A 15,879-nucleotide genomic window follows, 5' to 3' on the forward strand; every position below is an offset into this window, starting at 1 on the left:
GATAAATGCTTCATTTTTTATGTTCAAACACTGTGTTTTTCTAAAACTCATAAATATCTGTGTTTAAAATTTTGGATTTACTCTTGACACCAACAGAGTTTTGTGTATGTCAGTTAATTTTTATTCCAATGATTTTATTTATTGGAAAGAGAGACAGAGAAAGAATGGGGTAAGGGGTGGGTAGGGGCAGAGAGAGAGGGAGAAGGACAACCAGACTCCCACTGAGCAGGGAGCCCAGTGCAGGGCTTGAACCCAGAACCCTGAGATCATGACCTGAGCCGAAGGCAGATGCTTAACCGACTCACCCACGCAGGCACCCCTCTGTTAATATTTTTAATTGAAACTATTATTATCTATGCTTTGAGAGTATGGACATGGTAACTCTGTGACATTCTTGGTAATTCACTTTTTATTGTAAATTCCTTATAGACTACCACTTCATTTGCTATAACAAAGGAAGTAATATTTATTTGTTGAAGTTCTAGAATCACTAGAATGGTAAATGAGAAGCTGTTACAAAGAGACTCTTATTTGGGTCTTCATCTGCTGCATTTTTATGACAACATATAGATCCTAAGAAGGCTCAAAAATCTTAAAATTACCAGTGTCATAGTTCTTACTTTTGGCTAATGAGAAGAGCAGACACTGAAAAACCATGCTTTGGGGGTAAGGTGCCTGAGACCAGGCCTGAAAACAATGCATTGGCTCTTTCTCTGTCTTTTTCTTAACATGTGATCCTGTATGTATTTATTTTTCTGGCCAGGTTTAAGAGCAGGACTAGCTGCCTCCATCGCTGGGAGTTCTATAATCAACAAAATGTTACTAGCAAATATTGATCCTTTCGGTGCAACGCCATTTATCGACCCTGATCCAGATTCAGTGTAAGAAAATAGTTTTGTAAATATCTTGTTTTGGCTTTTCTTGTTTCTGCTTTATACTAATGGTAACAGTGTCAGTGCATTACAAGAAGTTTGGCTCCCCATACAAAAAGGGTCATCAGAAAATTCCAAAAGTTGATATAATGATGAGTACATCGATGCATTGGAAACACAGTGGTTTTCATGATCTGTTCCGGAGGTAGGTCCTGTCCAGCCCCTGGTCTCGGATAACAACACTATGACAAAATGAGACACAGCTATATTCACTTTTCCCTAGAACAGCATATTCATCGGCACCTTCATAATGATATTTTTGCTATTCCTTTTTCCTCCTTTCTTCTTGGTCTTGCCAAATCACTCATCTTTCCCCAACCAGCTTGTATTTTTATTTACTTCAAGAAGCTTCTTGGTCCACATGGATCTCTTCCCTTCTTAAAACTACCATTTTTTTTGGAAGTTCAATATGAACTTTTACTTCTGTATTTAATTATACTTTTGTTATATCTCATTTCTCTAATGACAGTCTTCAAAAACAGTAAACATCTTTGTACTTTCCAAAGAAGCCTGAAGAGTGGACTGGACCTGGTCATTTTACCACTCAGTGAATATTTGTCCATTGATAAGAGTACAAGTGGAGAGAAATTTCCTTGCACCTGACTGCAAGGCCCTCCCATTTGTATGTTTGGTGAGGGGCTTACAAAGGAAGCAGAACAAAGGTTTTATTACAATTCATAGAAAAGCATTACCATGACTCTGTCTCTGCTTTGCCTTGCTTACTATCCCTTTATATATTATGTATGAAAAATGACATATATGTACTGGGCTTGTACACATGGCATACGAATAGGAAATAATTCCTGCTAAGTTTTAGTCTCATCTATAAGGCATGGAAGCTTAAATGCTTTTAAGTGCTATTTTGTGTGCAAATTGTAATTGTTGTAATGAATCTGAAGTTGACTTTTATGTACTTTTCCTTATTATCACAGAGATGGATATTCAGAAAAATGTGTCATGAACAATTACTTTGGGATTGGATTAGATGCAAAAATTTCATTAGAATTTAATAATAAGAGAGAGGAGCACCCTGAAAAATGCAGGTAATTTTGGTAATAGTAATAATGTTATTACATGGAGGTAATTCCACTTTAATTTCATTTATTAGCTATTTTGCTTGCTCTGCCTTTAAAGAGTAAATCAGTAATAGCCATTGAATTGTCTGCCAATATTTATTTCAGGAGCCGAACTAAAAACTTGATGTGGTATGGAGTCCTTGGAACCCGGGAGTTGTTACAGAGATCATACAAGAATTTAGAACAGAGGGTTCAGCTTGAGGTAGGTTCATCTTGAAGTAAGGATAGTTCAGATTATCTTACTTAGAAAAATAATGACATTTGAGGAGCTGATTTGGTCTCTGTGACTCTTCAAGTATTTAAACACCCATTGGAGGTGATTATCGACTTTATACTAAAGGAGGTGGAGACACTGGCTGTGGATGACATATGAGTTATCATTATCATTAGCTCCTGAAATGTGGATGGTTCTGTAGCATCGTGGTGCTCCCTGAGAAGGTGGAGCTAGGAGAGAACATTTAGAGGAGAGCATTTCTAACGAATTTTCACAGATTTTCTCATTTACGTTTACAAATTCGGACCCAATTCTATGATGCCTGACATTTCACAAATCCCTGAGAAAAATTCATAGCATATAGACTCTTTTGAGTCTGTGTATTTGTTCCAGTTCTTACAATAGTAAAATAAAAAGAGATTTTGAGCATTTAAATTTTTTAGTAGTTTTTACTAATGTAAGGAGGAAATTAAGGATGGCAAAGGTTTTTAAATCTCCTTCACTAATAGGAGAAACAAGATTGGGGGCATGGCTGTGAAAAGTCTAATTTCTGTGAATTTTATTTTCTTTCCCTCTTGGTCCCATATTCATAGTTGATCCTGATACACATGTCTTTCCTATCTTGTATCTTTTTATAACCAGATATCTTTAATTTAAGGAAAATCCTATGTACAGAAAAGTGTGCAAATCTTAAGTCCTCAGCTCATTAAATTAAACAGAGCATTATTATTTTAGGTGTTACCTAGACTACAGAATTGCCTAGCTCATTCATTATCAACTAAACGTCCAAGTAAAGATAAACTCATTATGCCTTCCACTCTGGAGCACATGAACATGATCAGCTGGTTTGGTTTATCCTCGCTGAGAAATTAAGATGGATGTTACTGGCGTATCTTCCATTTCCTTTAAGTTAGTTATATGTTTTAAACTGCTTGTTCTAAAGCACACAAAGATACAGATTCAGAAAAAGTTTATTAATCTACTCAATATTTAATGTTTGCTCATTTTAATAAATACACAGTGAGCCTTAGCTGTGTGCCAGGAATGGCCCTAGGTGCTAGGACAGAGTATAGACCTTCGAATGTATTTTCATGGAAAAAAAGAGAAAATATAAAAAATGCACGAAGGAATATAACCAAGTGTAAAATATTCTGTTATCTAAAATGGTTGAAAATTGGATTTTCATTTGTTCTACAGTTTAGAGATCATTTCAATCAGGCATTAAAATGCAAGTTTTATAAAGTTATGTTAATTACTTTTTATTGTAAGAATTAATGAAACTATAGCATCTGTTGTATGTATGACCTCTGCAAGCTCTCCTCTTTTAAAATGAAGGAGTAAACCTCCTACTCAGGAAGAATTTGCTTACCTGTCATGTATAATTACTCACCAGCCAGAGGACATTTTTTTCCCTATCTAATTGGTAATTTTTATTTTCATTGAAGTTGATTAATGAGAAGACACAGAGTATAAGATACTTCCTGACATTCATGGCTTTTCTTTTTTTTTAATTTTTAATATTTTATAAACATATAATATATTTTTATCCCCAGTGGTACAGGTCTGTGAATCACCAGGTTTACACACTTCACAGCACTCACCATAGCACATACCCTCCCCAATGTCCATAATCCCACCCCCTTCTCCCAACCCCCCTCCCCCCAGCAGTCCTCAGTTTGTTTTGTGAGATCTTAAGAGTCACTTATGGTTTGTCTCCCTCCCAAACCCATCTTGTTTCATTTATCCTTCTCCTCCCCCCTTAACCCCCTATGTTGCATCTCCACTTCCTTATATCAGGGAGATCATATGATAGTTGTCTTTCTCCACTTGTCTTACTTCGCTAAGCATGATACCCTCTAGTTTCATCCACGTTGTCGCAAATGGCAAGATTTCATTTCTTTTGATGGCTGCGTAGTATTCTATTTTGTATATAATATACCACATCTTCTTGATCCATTCATCTGTTGGTGGACATCTAGATTCTTTCTATAGTTTGTCTATTGTGGACATTGCTGCTGTAAACATTCAGGTGCACGTGCCCCTTTGGATCACTACATTTGTATCTTTAGGGTAAATACCCAGTAGTGCAATTGCTGGGTCATTCATGGTTTTTCTTTTCTTAGTTTTGGTTCTATCTGAGAAACCCAGCTTTGAGATTGGTCAGCCAACAGTTAGTTACAGAGCAGGAGTGCAGTTCCAGGAGTTGAGAGACCAGCTAGATGAGGTGGTTAGGACCCAGAAGCCCTCCCTGAACCTGCTTGCAAAAGGACTTGACATGAGCACAAAGGTGACCATGATGCAAGGGAGGATATTGTAAGTGATCTGAAAAAAACTCCAGAAAAGTACGGCCTGATTTTGACAGAAAGAAGAGGTAAAATGTTATCTTAAGTCGGTTTTCTGTAATGACTTCTGCCATAGGAATGTATATGCTTCAGATTTTTTAAATTAGAAAAACAAAAGAAAGGTAATGTGTAGGAATATATTTGCAGGAAAAGCAAACATTGCCAATACACTTCCCACTGTCATCCTTTGTCTTGGGTGTTCGAGTGGCTTCCCAGCTAGCAGTTTTGCTCTCTTTATCTAACCTCTAAGATTTTTACCTTACAGTGTGATGGGCAGTATATTCCTCTCCCCAGTCTGCAAGGAATAGCAGTGTTGAACATTCCCAGCTATGCAGGAGGCACTAACTTTTGGGGTGGAACTAAAGAGGATGATGTAAGTATTTTCTTTTACCTTCCAGATGCTAGAGACTGCCCACATTCCTTGGCCCATGGCCCCTTCCTCCATCTCCAAGGCCCACAAAGGAAGCCTGAATCTCCCACTGCATCATTCTGATATCCCCAACTGCCCTTCTCTTCCACTTTCAGTGTCTTTTGTGGTTACATTGGGCCCAGTATGTCATCTAGGATAATCTCTCCTTCTCAAGGTCCCTCCTGTAATGACCTCGGCAAAGTCTGTTTTGTCACGTAAAGTAACATTCATAACCTCAGCAGATTAGGACATGGACATTTGGGGAGTGGGAAGGGGGAATTGATATTATTCTGCTTACCAAAATACCTTCTGTACTTTTTAACTTTCTAAGTTTGTGTCTGTTACTATTATTTTTATCTTTAGAAATGTTAAGAGGGCTCATTGGGCCTTTGAAATTTAGTGCTGTGTTTTGACAGGAAAGTCGAAAAAAGGAAAAACACAACCTAGCAAATGTAATAAATGTTTTAAAAATAATAAAATGAAAGAGAAGGAACAATTGTTAAGATCTACATAACAATAAAAAAAAAGAATTATCACAGTCTTTGAAGAATCACATGTAAGGAAAGATAGCCCCATTTATTTCAGGCTTATAATGCAAGAGCTCCCACTGGCCCATTTTTTCAGAGTCCTTGAATGAGCAGACAGAGTTTAGAGTATAACATAAATTGGAATATATTTGCGATTTTCATTATGTGAATGTATTTCAATCTTACTGAACTATAAAACTTAGTTAGCAGCTAATTTTTTTCTCAGCCTGTAACTACTCTTAAATATTTTAAAGGGAAGAAATCAGTGAGATCGGGGCGCCTGGGTGGCTCAGTGGGTTAAGCCGCTGCCTTCGGCTCAGGTCATGGTCTCAGGGTCCTGGGATCGAGTCCTGCATCGGGCTCTCTGCTCAGCAGGGAGCCTGCTTCCTCCTCTCTCTCTCTGCCTGCCTCTCTGCCTACTTGTAATCTCTCTCCGTCAAATAAATAAATAAAATCTTAAAAAAAAAAAAAGAAAAGAAATCAGTGAGATAAAGATAAATAAAGCTAACAGCACCTACTAGGTAATCAGATAGTGTTCTCAGAACTTCACATTTATTACTATCAACCACAGTTTTAATCTAAATTTTACCAGTGAAGAAACTGACATTAAGTTCACACAGGAAGTAGCAGAGATGGGATTTTAAACCATGCACTCTGCTTACAGAAATGATAAGAAATCATCAATGTTTGCAAATTCATGTCCTGATATTTTCAATGAAAATTTTAATTGGAATATTACTTGATACTGAACAATTTTTTACTATTTTCCTAAATTTTTGTTTTAATATGTATATTACAGAGTTTACATTGCTGATATGCCACTTCATGTAAACCTTAACCTCATCAGGGGAAATGTAATGCAGTGTTTCCTTTCAGATATTTGCTGCACCATCATTTGATGACAAGATCCTGGAAGTCGTTGCAATATTTGATAGCATGCAAATGGCAGTTTCAAGGGTCATTAAACTGCAGCATCATCGAATAGCCCAGGTTTGTTTTCTCTGATCAAACCTAACTTTGCAGATTAGAGGACTGGGGAAGCTATTCCAAAGGACTCCTGCACTGTCTATTCATCTATAAAATGTTAACTTTCTTGTCATGTCAGTTGTTACTATGTCATGATAATTGGAAAAATATACATTCCATTCCACTGAAATGGACTAAACGTCAGGCTTGAATGCAGATTGTCAGTTTCTCAGGATGATTTTTTTTCTAAAATGGATCATTTTATTTCAGTGCCGAACGGTAAAAATCACTATATTTGGCGATGAGGGAGTCCCAGTGCAGGTGGATGGTGAAGCATGGGTTCAGCCTCCAGGAATTATCAAAATTGTGCACAAAAACAGAGCTCAGATGCTAACAAGGGACAGGGTATGTAAAAACATATACACATATTCTTCTAGATTTTTATCAAGCCTCTTAAAATTACTAAACTGTGGGGGCACCTGGGTGGCTTGGTCGGTTAAGTGTCTGACTCTTGATCTCAGCTCAAGTCTTGATCTCAGGGTTGTAAGTTTAAGCCTGCATTGGACTCCACACTGGGTATGGAGCTTACTAAAAAAAATTCAGTTGTTATGGAAAATAGAAACCAAGGAAAAATACTTAAATTGCCTCGCAAATCTAACGTTTAGGTCATTGTGGTTTTAAATATGAACAAGTATTTAGTTTTTTAACAATTTAATAGACTAGGGACACCTGGGTGGCTCAGATGGTTAAGTAACCAACTCTTAGTTTCTGCTCAAGTCATGATCTCAGGATTGTGAGATTGAGGCCCACATAGGGATCCACACTGAGCATGGAGCCTGCTTGGGATTCTCTCTCCTTTCCCCACTTTCCCCAACCTGGCTCATATGAGCACATGCGTGCACTCTCTCTCTCTTAAAAAAAAAAAAAGTTAATAGTTTATATTTTTATTATTTTTTAGGTTTACAGAGAAATTGACCAGAAAATACAGAGAATTCTAATTCTATTCCCACATATCTCCTTACCTCACTAATATCCAATCCCTTATTATTAACATCTTATATTAGTATGGTATATTTATTATAGTTGATGAGCCAGTATTGATAATTATTGATTAATTAATGTCATAGGTTACTCTTCATGTTGTACATGTTATAGTTTTTAAGAAATATATAATCACTTATAGCCACCATGATAGTATGCTACAGGCTAGTTTCACTACCCTCAAAATTCCTTCTGTCCCACCTAGCCATCACTCCCTCTCTTACCTCAACACCTGTCTCCATACTTTTGCCTTTTCCAGTATATTTTTTTTTAAAGATTTTATTTATTTATTTGACAGACAGAGATCACAAGTAGGCAGAGAGGCAGGCAGATAGAGAGGAAGTGAAGCAGGCTCCCTGCTGAGCAGAGAGCCCGACGTGGGACTCATCCAAGGACCCTGAGATCATGACCCGAGCTGAAGGCAGCGGCTTAACCCACTGAGCCACCCAGGCGCCCCTCCAGTATATGTTTTAATTAAGATCAAAGACTGCCACTATCCATCTTGATCTTGTCTATTATGCCTTTCAAGTACAGATTGAAGCCTAAATTGAAGTTGTCTTTTAAAAAACTTTTCAGTGATACCCTCCTCATCACTGATTACATTACTTATTTGTTATGATAACACTGGAAAACTTTAAAAATAGCTTTCCTGTATCTTAAGATTTCTTTAATGAAGCTTCAGATTAGGGGAAAAATAAAAAAGCAGTCATTTCTTGTAACATTTAAATACACTCTTATGTATGGGTCTCGGAGTTCCAAACTAACAGTTCCTTGCAACATTGTTGTTAAATAGGCGTTTGAAAGCACGCTGAAATCTTGGGAGGATAAACAAAAGTGTGATTCCGGTAAACCAGTTCTTCGAACCCATTTGTACATCCAGCATGCTGTTGACTTGGCAACAGAAGAAGTGTCCCAGATGCAGCTCTGCTCCCAGGCCGCAGAGGAGCTCATTACTAGGTAGGGTGGTTCTGCTTGCTGCAGGCGAGAACAACTCTGGTCTTGACCGGGTTTGTTTTTTAGTTTTGATCAGTAATGTCCATCGTTGGGACTATCTAAAAGAGATACATTTACTCTCCTACCTCATTTGTTGCCTCATTTATGCCTCAATTAAACCCTCTCCAACACACACACACACACACACACTCCTGTGTTCTCTGCAGAACAGACTTTGGACTTCCTGAAACCCGGTGGAGAGCTTGGCTAACTTACCCTACCACACGGTGCTCTTTTCTGTTACTGTTTATTTTCCCAGTTTTACACGGTCTTTGTGCTCTATTACTTATGTATATTTTACCTTATAATTATCAATTAAATGCTTCTGGAATGTAGAAGGAAATATAAATATTAAGCCCTGCTCCCAAGGAAATTTAGGTGGGAAAAGTCTGAGAACCAGTTTCCAAAGACATATCTAGAGATTGGGAGACCGACCACATAGGAGTTCATTCTAGTAGACAGAAAGGGAAGAGATGAAAACACAAGTTCCAGGAGCGTGAAACAGATAAAAATCACGATGACCCAGGAGTCAACTTTGTTGGGGGAAGGGAGGCCAACCATGGACAAGTTTCTTATCCCTTCTTCACCTAAATCTTCTCTACCAAATGGAGATAGTAAGAGGTACTCTGTAGGTCATTGTGAAAGCTAAATGAGACCCACCACATAAAGAACTTAATAGCACATCACAACGGACATATATAGTGTTCTGTGAACGGTAGCTATTATAGTCTTTCCACTTTCATCTGGTCACTGATAAAGATGTTGAAAAAGAAAAGAAGGAAAACAAAGCTCTTTAAATATTTGTTGGAGGGCACCTGGGTGGCTGAGTTGGTTAAGGGACTGTCTTCGGCTCAGGTCATGATCCTGGAGTCCCAGGATCAAGTCCTTCATCGGGCTCCCTGCTGAGTGGGGAGTCTGCTTCTCCCTCTGTCCGTCCCCCCTTCATGCTCTCTCAAATAAATAAATAAAATCTTAAATAAATACATAAATATTTGTTAGAAACCTAAAATGTCCTAGATGTTAGAGATATGAGAGAAAAGATTTGAACTTCCTACTGCTAGAGACCCCAACATTAAGAATTAGAATAAAGTATGATAACTCAAGATACTGAGTGGCTTAGAAGCAAGGTTTGAGAATATGAGTATTTAGTTAGTTAAATGCATAAAACTGCATTATTGTACATCTCAGCCTTTCATCACAGAGAGATCCGTTTTAGGGTAATATAAACAACTTCTGTGGACTCCCAATTTGCAGGGTTTTGGGGTTTTTTGTTTTGTTTTGTTTTGTTTTTGCTTTTCCAGCTTTATTGAAGAATAATTGACAAAATCACATATATATGTATATAAGGTCTACAAATGATAATATGATATATGTATACATTATAAAACAATTACCATAATCAATCTAACTAATAACCTATGGAGAATAGCATGGAAGATTTTTCAAAAAATTAAAAATAGAACTACAGCACTTTCTTGAAATCAAAATATACTATCTGTATTATCTCCCTTGAAATCAAATATACTTCCTAAATTAACTTCCTGTCAACTAACCAAATAACTTTATCAAGAAAAGGGAAGTGAAGGTTGGCCAGACCTGCTTTTGGTCAACCTAATTTGGTTCCCCATATGTGTTGTTGTTGTTATTTCTAATTTGCAAGAGATGAAAATCAGGCTTACTCATCTACTTTCAGAACTTACTCATTCAGTATTCAACAAATAATTTTGAATCTCTTCTGCATGCCAACCACCATATTCAGCAGTGGGGGGCACCAAAATGGCTGGGTTGTAGTCCTCTTCTTAATTTGTGGACAGGATGGTAAGAGAGAAAGTGTGGCTAGAGTGCCATCACAGGGCTCAGTAGGGCGCTGTGGATACACACAGGAGGCCAAGAATGCAAAGGAGGGCTGCCTGAAAAAAGTGATCTTAGCCAAGCCCTGATGGGAGAGTAAGAGAAGGAACATTCTCAACATGGGAACAAGCTTGGGCAGAGGTCCAGAGGAGTGTGAATGGAGTACTTTTAGGAAATCTCAGGGAACTGGGGATGGCATGGTATATGTGAGAGAGGAGGAAATGTGGTTGGAGAAGGGAGGAGGGGCCAGGTCTTATCCAGATGCTTCTGGAAGCAATGTGTAGCATTGTTTGCAAGATAACAAAGCAAGGGCAGGGTAAATGCTCTTAGGATGGTCCTGATAGGAAATGATGGACTGAGGTAGTAGAGATGGAAAGAAGAGAGACTTAAGATTAATTATGATCTAAAATTGTTGAATGGCCTGAATTAGGAGACAGGATGACCCTCAGGTTCTAGTGAATGGATGGATGGACTGTGGAACCTTTGATGGAACCATAGGATTCAGGAGGGAAAGTAGAGTTGAGAGGAAAAATGAAAGGGTCCATGTTGAACTTCCAGAATTTAACCTACATTAGAAATATTTAGGAGGAGGGGCACCTGGGTGGCTCAGTCAATTAAGCATCTGACTCTTGGTTTCTGTTCACGTTATGACATCAGGGTTATGAAAAAGAGGCTCACATTAGGCTCCGCACTCAGCAGGAGTCTACCTCTGCACCATCCCCTCCCCTGACTCATGAACACATGTTCTCTCTTTCTCTCAAATAAATGAATAAATCTTAAACAAAAAAAAGAGAGACCTGGGAGGAAATTTTAGTGGGCAATTGGAAATGTTGTTCTGAAATTGATTTATTTCTTTTCCTTTTTTTGAAAATTAGAATAACATTTACCCACCTGCATTCTTCTGATAAGTAACACATTCTTTATGATTTCTCAAGGTTATCAGTAGAAATATTTGAGATGACATTTGCAAATGTCTTTGTGGCTTGGATACCATTTGTATGATCTTGAGGAATTAAGCACTCTCGTACTTTCCTGTTGACTCAACAATACAGGCCTAGTCTCTTTTCTTGTTTTACTCTTTCTAGTGCAAAGATCATTCTCCTTATAGATGTTAGAAGCAAAAAGGATTTGCATAGATTTGCCTTCTTGCTCATCCTCCAACTTTCCATCATTTTCCAGCAATCGGTGGAACTTGTCCTCCTTTTTTCTTCTTTGGCCTTAGTGTCCTCCAGGATCCTGTCTGTTCGGTACAACAGACTTTGGAACTGTGATAGACATAGATTCAAATCCTGGCTCTATGACTTCTTAGCTTTGCATATTTACCGAATCCCTCAAGATCTTCATCTATAAAGTGGAGAAAATTAATCACAGCTACCTTTTAAGTTGTGAATATTAAATTAGATAATGTATGTAAAGCACCTAGCGTACAGATGATAACTATGGCCATGTTCTTCCCCTACTTTGTTTTATTTGTTCCTGGTTGAAGTTGCAATGAATAAAAGATGAAAAAAAAAAAAAAGATGAAGTTTCTGCTCTGCCCCATCTCACTTGCCAGTGATACTTTAAAATGAAGTGTTGCTGTGTTTTTTTCTTCCAAAATGTACCTTAGTGTGTTTCTCTGTGATTCTAAGCCTAACTTTTCCTATAAAGATTTTGGGTTTTACATTCTTTGTTACAGCAGGGTCTGAATTTTATAAACCTGTGCTTTGTTATTCATAATTGAGCTGAACCCATTTTAAAATATTCCCTATTTTTTTTTTTAAACGACTTGTCTCATTCTCCCATTTCTACACTTGCGGAAAATCAGCAATGCTCAAATTTTTTTTTTGTTCACCTGCCTCATTTTTGCTTTCAGGATCTGTGACGCAGCCACAATCCATTGTCTCTTGGAACAAGAGCTGGCCCATGCTGTGAATGCATGCTCCCACGCCCTAAATAAAGCCAACCCACGCTTCCCAGAGGTGAGGCGCTCGTGGTAAATTCTCATTCCACAGATTGTTATGTATTACATGTATATTTCGATGCGATAACATGGGCCATGCCCTTTGAAACAGCTCTGGACAGTCTATAGGAGTGTCTGCCAGAAGCTTGTGAAAACTTTGTGGCCATGTTTTTATTTTTCTTTTCCTGCCATTTTCCCATTCCATTCCTTTAAAGTCTCTTCCTTGTTTCCACATTTCTCTTTCAATCACTCGATGCCTTGCCATCTTCCTTACACTCCTTCTCCTTCGAGCTGCCGCCATCCCTCCTTGTTCTTTCTGTCACCTTCTCCCCTGCACCTTGATGTAGGGCAAACCATATACCACGTGTTTTATTAGAGGTGCTCATTCATTGTCGAGGCTGTGTACAGAAGTTATTCCCACTTCATTTTGTTCTATGAAACTGGTAAAGTAGGTAAACTTCTTAATGGAGATGCTGCAATTTTGTAACTTCTATAATTTTTTTAAGGTGGGTGTTAAAAATAAAAAAGGAAAGAATACAATTCTTTTGAAGTGTGATACATGGTACAAGGCTGTGGCTTAGAGAAACCTGGTGATAACGTTATACACCCAGTGCTCTATGCAATCCATGCCCTCCTTAATACCCACCACCTGGCTCCCCCAGCCTCCCACCCCTCACCCTTTCAAAACCCTCAGATTGTTTTTCAGGGTCCATAGTCTCTCATGGTTCACCTCCCCTTCCATTTGTGGGATTCCTCAAGAAATTAAAAATAGAGCTTCCCTATGACCCTGCAATTGTACTCCTGGGTATTTACCCAAAAGATACAGATGTAGTGAAAAGAAGGGCCATCTGTACCCCAATGTTCATAGCAGCAATGGCCACGGTCGCCAAACTGTGGAAAGAACCAAGAAGCCCTTCAACGGACGTTTGGATAAGGAAGATGTGGTCCATATACACTATGGAATATTATGCCTCCATCAGAAAGGATGAATACCCAACTTTTGTAGCAACATGGACGGGACTGGAAGAGATTATGCTGAGTGAAATAAGTCAAGCAGAGAGAGTCAAGTATCATATGGTTTCACTTATTCTTTTAATTATTCAATGGAAGTTACCTAAATTAATTCATAAGTGCTAGTCCTCAAGGTGAAAGTCTAAAAAATACGCCGGCCGGAACTTCTGAGAATGAAAGTCAGTGGAAAGAACTGAGTGTGATCTGAAAATACCCCATTATCTGATATGGCATCATTTTCTTTGACTGAACAGTTTTGTGGGGACATGTGTATGTGGTTGCGAGTATCCACACGTTTGTGTGTGGGAGATAGGGGCCTATCAGAGCACTACTTTGGTTCTGAGATGTAAGGATTCGAAGAAATAACCCTGTGAACAAATACGAGTGTGAAATCATTCAGTTATAATAGTATTGGAGTTGAGTTGTAAAAATACATGTGATGTGAATTTATGGGAAGAATGAAATGTTAAGTATTTGCTGATGATTGAATCCCAACCTAATCCAGAACTACTTGTCTTTGATGTGTTGTTTTTTTTTCTAGAGTCTTACGAGAGACACTGCCACGGAAATAGCCATCAATGTGAAGGCACTTTATAATGAAACAGAATCTTTGCTAGTGGGCAGGGTCCCTTTGGTAAGGAAGAGATGACTGGTAACACAATGGTGACCCGTGTGTGGGCCTTGGCTTTGTTCATACATTCATTCCTCGGATTCTAATTTAGAGCAGCCTCCTGGCTTCCATCCTTGGGGCTTCCCTTTTACCTGGCTTTTGCCTTCCAGAAAATGCCTGGCTACCCCAGGGAGTTATGATTTGGGCTAATGGGGGTAGAAGTCTCCTCTCACAGATGCCACCAGGTTGTCATGCAGTCCTGTTCTCCCCAGTCAGCTTTGAGAGACTTGAACTTTCTGCAGTGTAGCAGGCATTCCTTTGGAGCTCATTACTTCCTGGTGGCAGAGAAGTAGAGGAAATCATCGGCTTTGTTCCCAAAATTAACATTTGAAATATGATTGATGCAGTGCTTAGCTTTACTGAAAGGGCAACACTGGATGTTTCAAGAACTAAATTCTCAAGAGCTAGCCTTATCTCTAGATTAACTCAGATCGGTGCTGGAAATGAAGCTTTGGGCAGGTCTGAATCTGACCACGTTCCGTGGACCTCAAGTGCTAGAAGTCCACAGATGTCCAGTTTGCTTTGCCCAGAGTCTGCCTTGTCAGCCTTTTATTCTCTCACTGGTTTCAAAAGTTCTAGAATATGGGGTCCTCTCGCCACCTAGCGTTCAACTGTGGGTTTTTCACATGCGCTGCTGTCACTGTTTAGAAAGCCTGATGATTTATGATGCATTTAGCTATTTTCCTCTTCCTTGTCACGATTCTGATGAACTAGTCCGTGATGATCTTACAACTTTCCTCTTGACTGTAGTTTTCTCTCTGGCTTTGGAAAATAGACGCCTAAATTAAAGTGGTAGTAAAAGTCATAGTATCTGGCATAGTGGGAAAATGGGAGGTGTGTCACAGTCTAGTGAACGAAGTAACTGTGCTGGGAGTTTCTGTTCGATTGGAGGCCAGAAGGGCACCATCCTTGGAGCATCTTTCATCATCTGAAAAGAGAAGCTTCAGGGATGAATGACATCCCTGGCTCTTACCATCTCCAGAGGAAGCTGAAGAACAACTTCCTCAGGGCAGGACGTGGCTGCCTCTGCTATGGCCAGAAAGAAAACTTTCAGGAAGACACATTGGTTATATTTTTGATAAAACCAGTGGAATATTTTGCCAATTCTTGGCACTTCTGTTATCAACCAGAATCTTCTTGTTGCTCTTCTAAAATTGGTCCAGTGAAATCCAGTGAGCTGTGACTTTGATCCCCCTTTTAAGGTGAAGGACATGTATATTTTGTCTTATTTGAAATATAAAAGATATGTTTTACATATCTGACAACAACTAGAAACATAACTTGTTCTATATTTTAGTTCTCTCCACTGAAAGCACCTACTGAGTGTTAGTTGATTAATATTTACCAATTATATTATGTTCTTATAGAAGGACCACGCGCACACTCTTAGTCATTTTGATCTACTTCTGTCATTGTCAAATATGAGTGTTTAGTTTAAAATGTATACGAGTGAATTTTTTCAAAACCTTTGACCATATTGACATCATAACACAGTGTCAATCATATCTGAGATCAACTAAGCTTTACACTTTATTTTGCTTCTAGAATGAGTATGCAATACCATGTTATCAATTTTATAAGATATATATTCTTAGACTCAAAGGAAAGTGGTAAATTTTACATGACAAGCTGGAGAATCTCCATATTTTTCTTAACTACTAGAAATGGTAAATACCTTGAATAACCGAGAAGAAAAAAGAATGACCATAATAAATAACAGTGAACGTTCATTTTAAAGTTCTATGAACCTATATGTAGATGTTCGACAATCTTAAAGTAAATTTTGAAAGGATTGGTTTGCTGGAATAGACCATAGAAATAATCTAGTCACTCTACTGTTTGTTAAGGAAGAAACTAAGACTCCTACCATTGGTCAGCCTTCCCTTGGTTGTTGGCTTAGGACCA

At 38.4% G+C, this 15,879-nt stretch overlaps 1 protein-coding gene across 10 annotated transcripts in view; it reads left to right on the forward strand.

The window, feature by feature from the left end:
• DGKH (diacylglycerol kinase eta) overlaps window positions 1-15,879 on the forward strand; it is a 203,030-nt gene that overhangs the window by 152,221 nt on the left and 34,930 nt on the right. For 9 of the 10 annotated variants that reach the window (XM_045076628.1, XM_045076632.1, XM_045076624.1 and 6 more), the window contains 9 exons: window positions 764-881; window positions 1,865-1,975; window positions 2,114-2,210; window positions 4,830-4,937; window positions 6,377-6,490; window positions 6,737-6,871; window positions 8,301-8,464; window positions 12,207-12,312; window positions 13,846-13,938. In XM_045076628.1, coding sequence (XP_044932563.1) covers window positions 764-881; window positions 1,865-1,975; window positions 2,114-2,210; window positions 4,830-4,937; window positions 6,377-6,490; window positions 6,737-6,871; window positions 8,301-8,464; window positions 12,207-12,312; window positions 13,846-13,938 — 1,046 coding nt within the window. The remainder of the gene's footprint in view (window positions 1-763; window positions 882-1,864; window positions 1,976-2,113; window positions 2,211-4,829; window positions 4,938-6,376; window positions 6,491-6,736; window positions 6,872-8,300; window positions 8,465-12,206; window positions 12,313-13,845; window positions 13,939-15,879) is intronic. The other variant, XM_045076630.1, reaches the window with a different exon arrangement.

Source organism: Mustela putorius, unplaced genomic scaffold (assembly GCF_011764305.1).
Source record: "Mustela putorius furo isolate JIRA1106 unplaced genomic scaffold, ASM1176430v1.1 tig00000179_pilon_pilon_pilon, whole genome shotgun sequence".
NCBI lineage: Eukaryota > Metazoa > Chordata > Mammalia > Carnivora > Mustelidae > Mustela > Mustela putorius.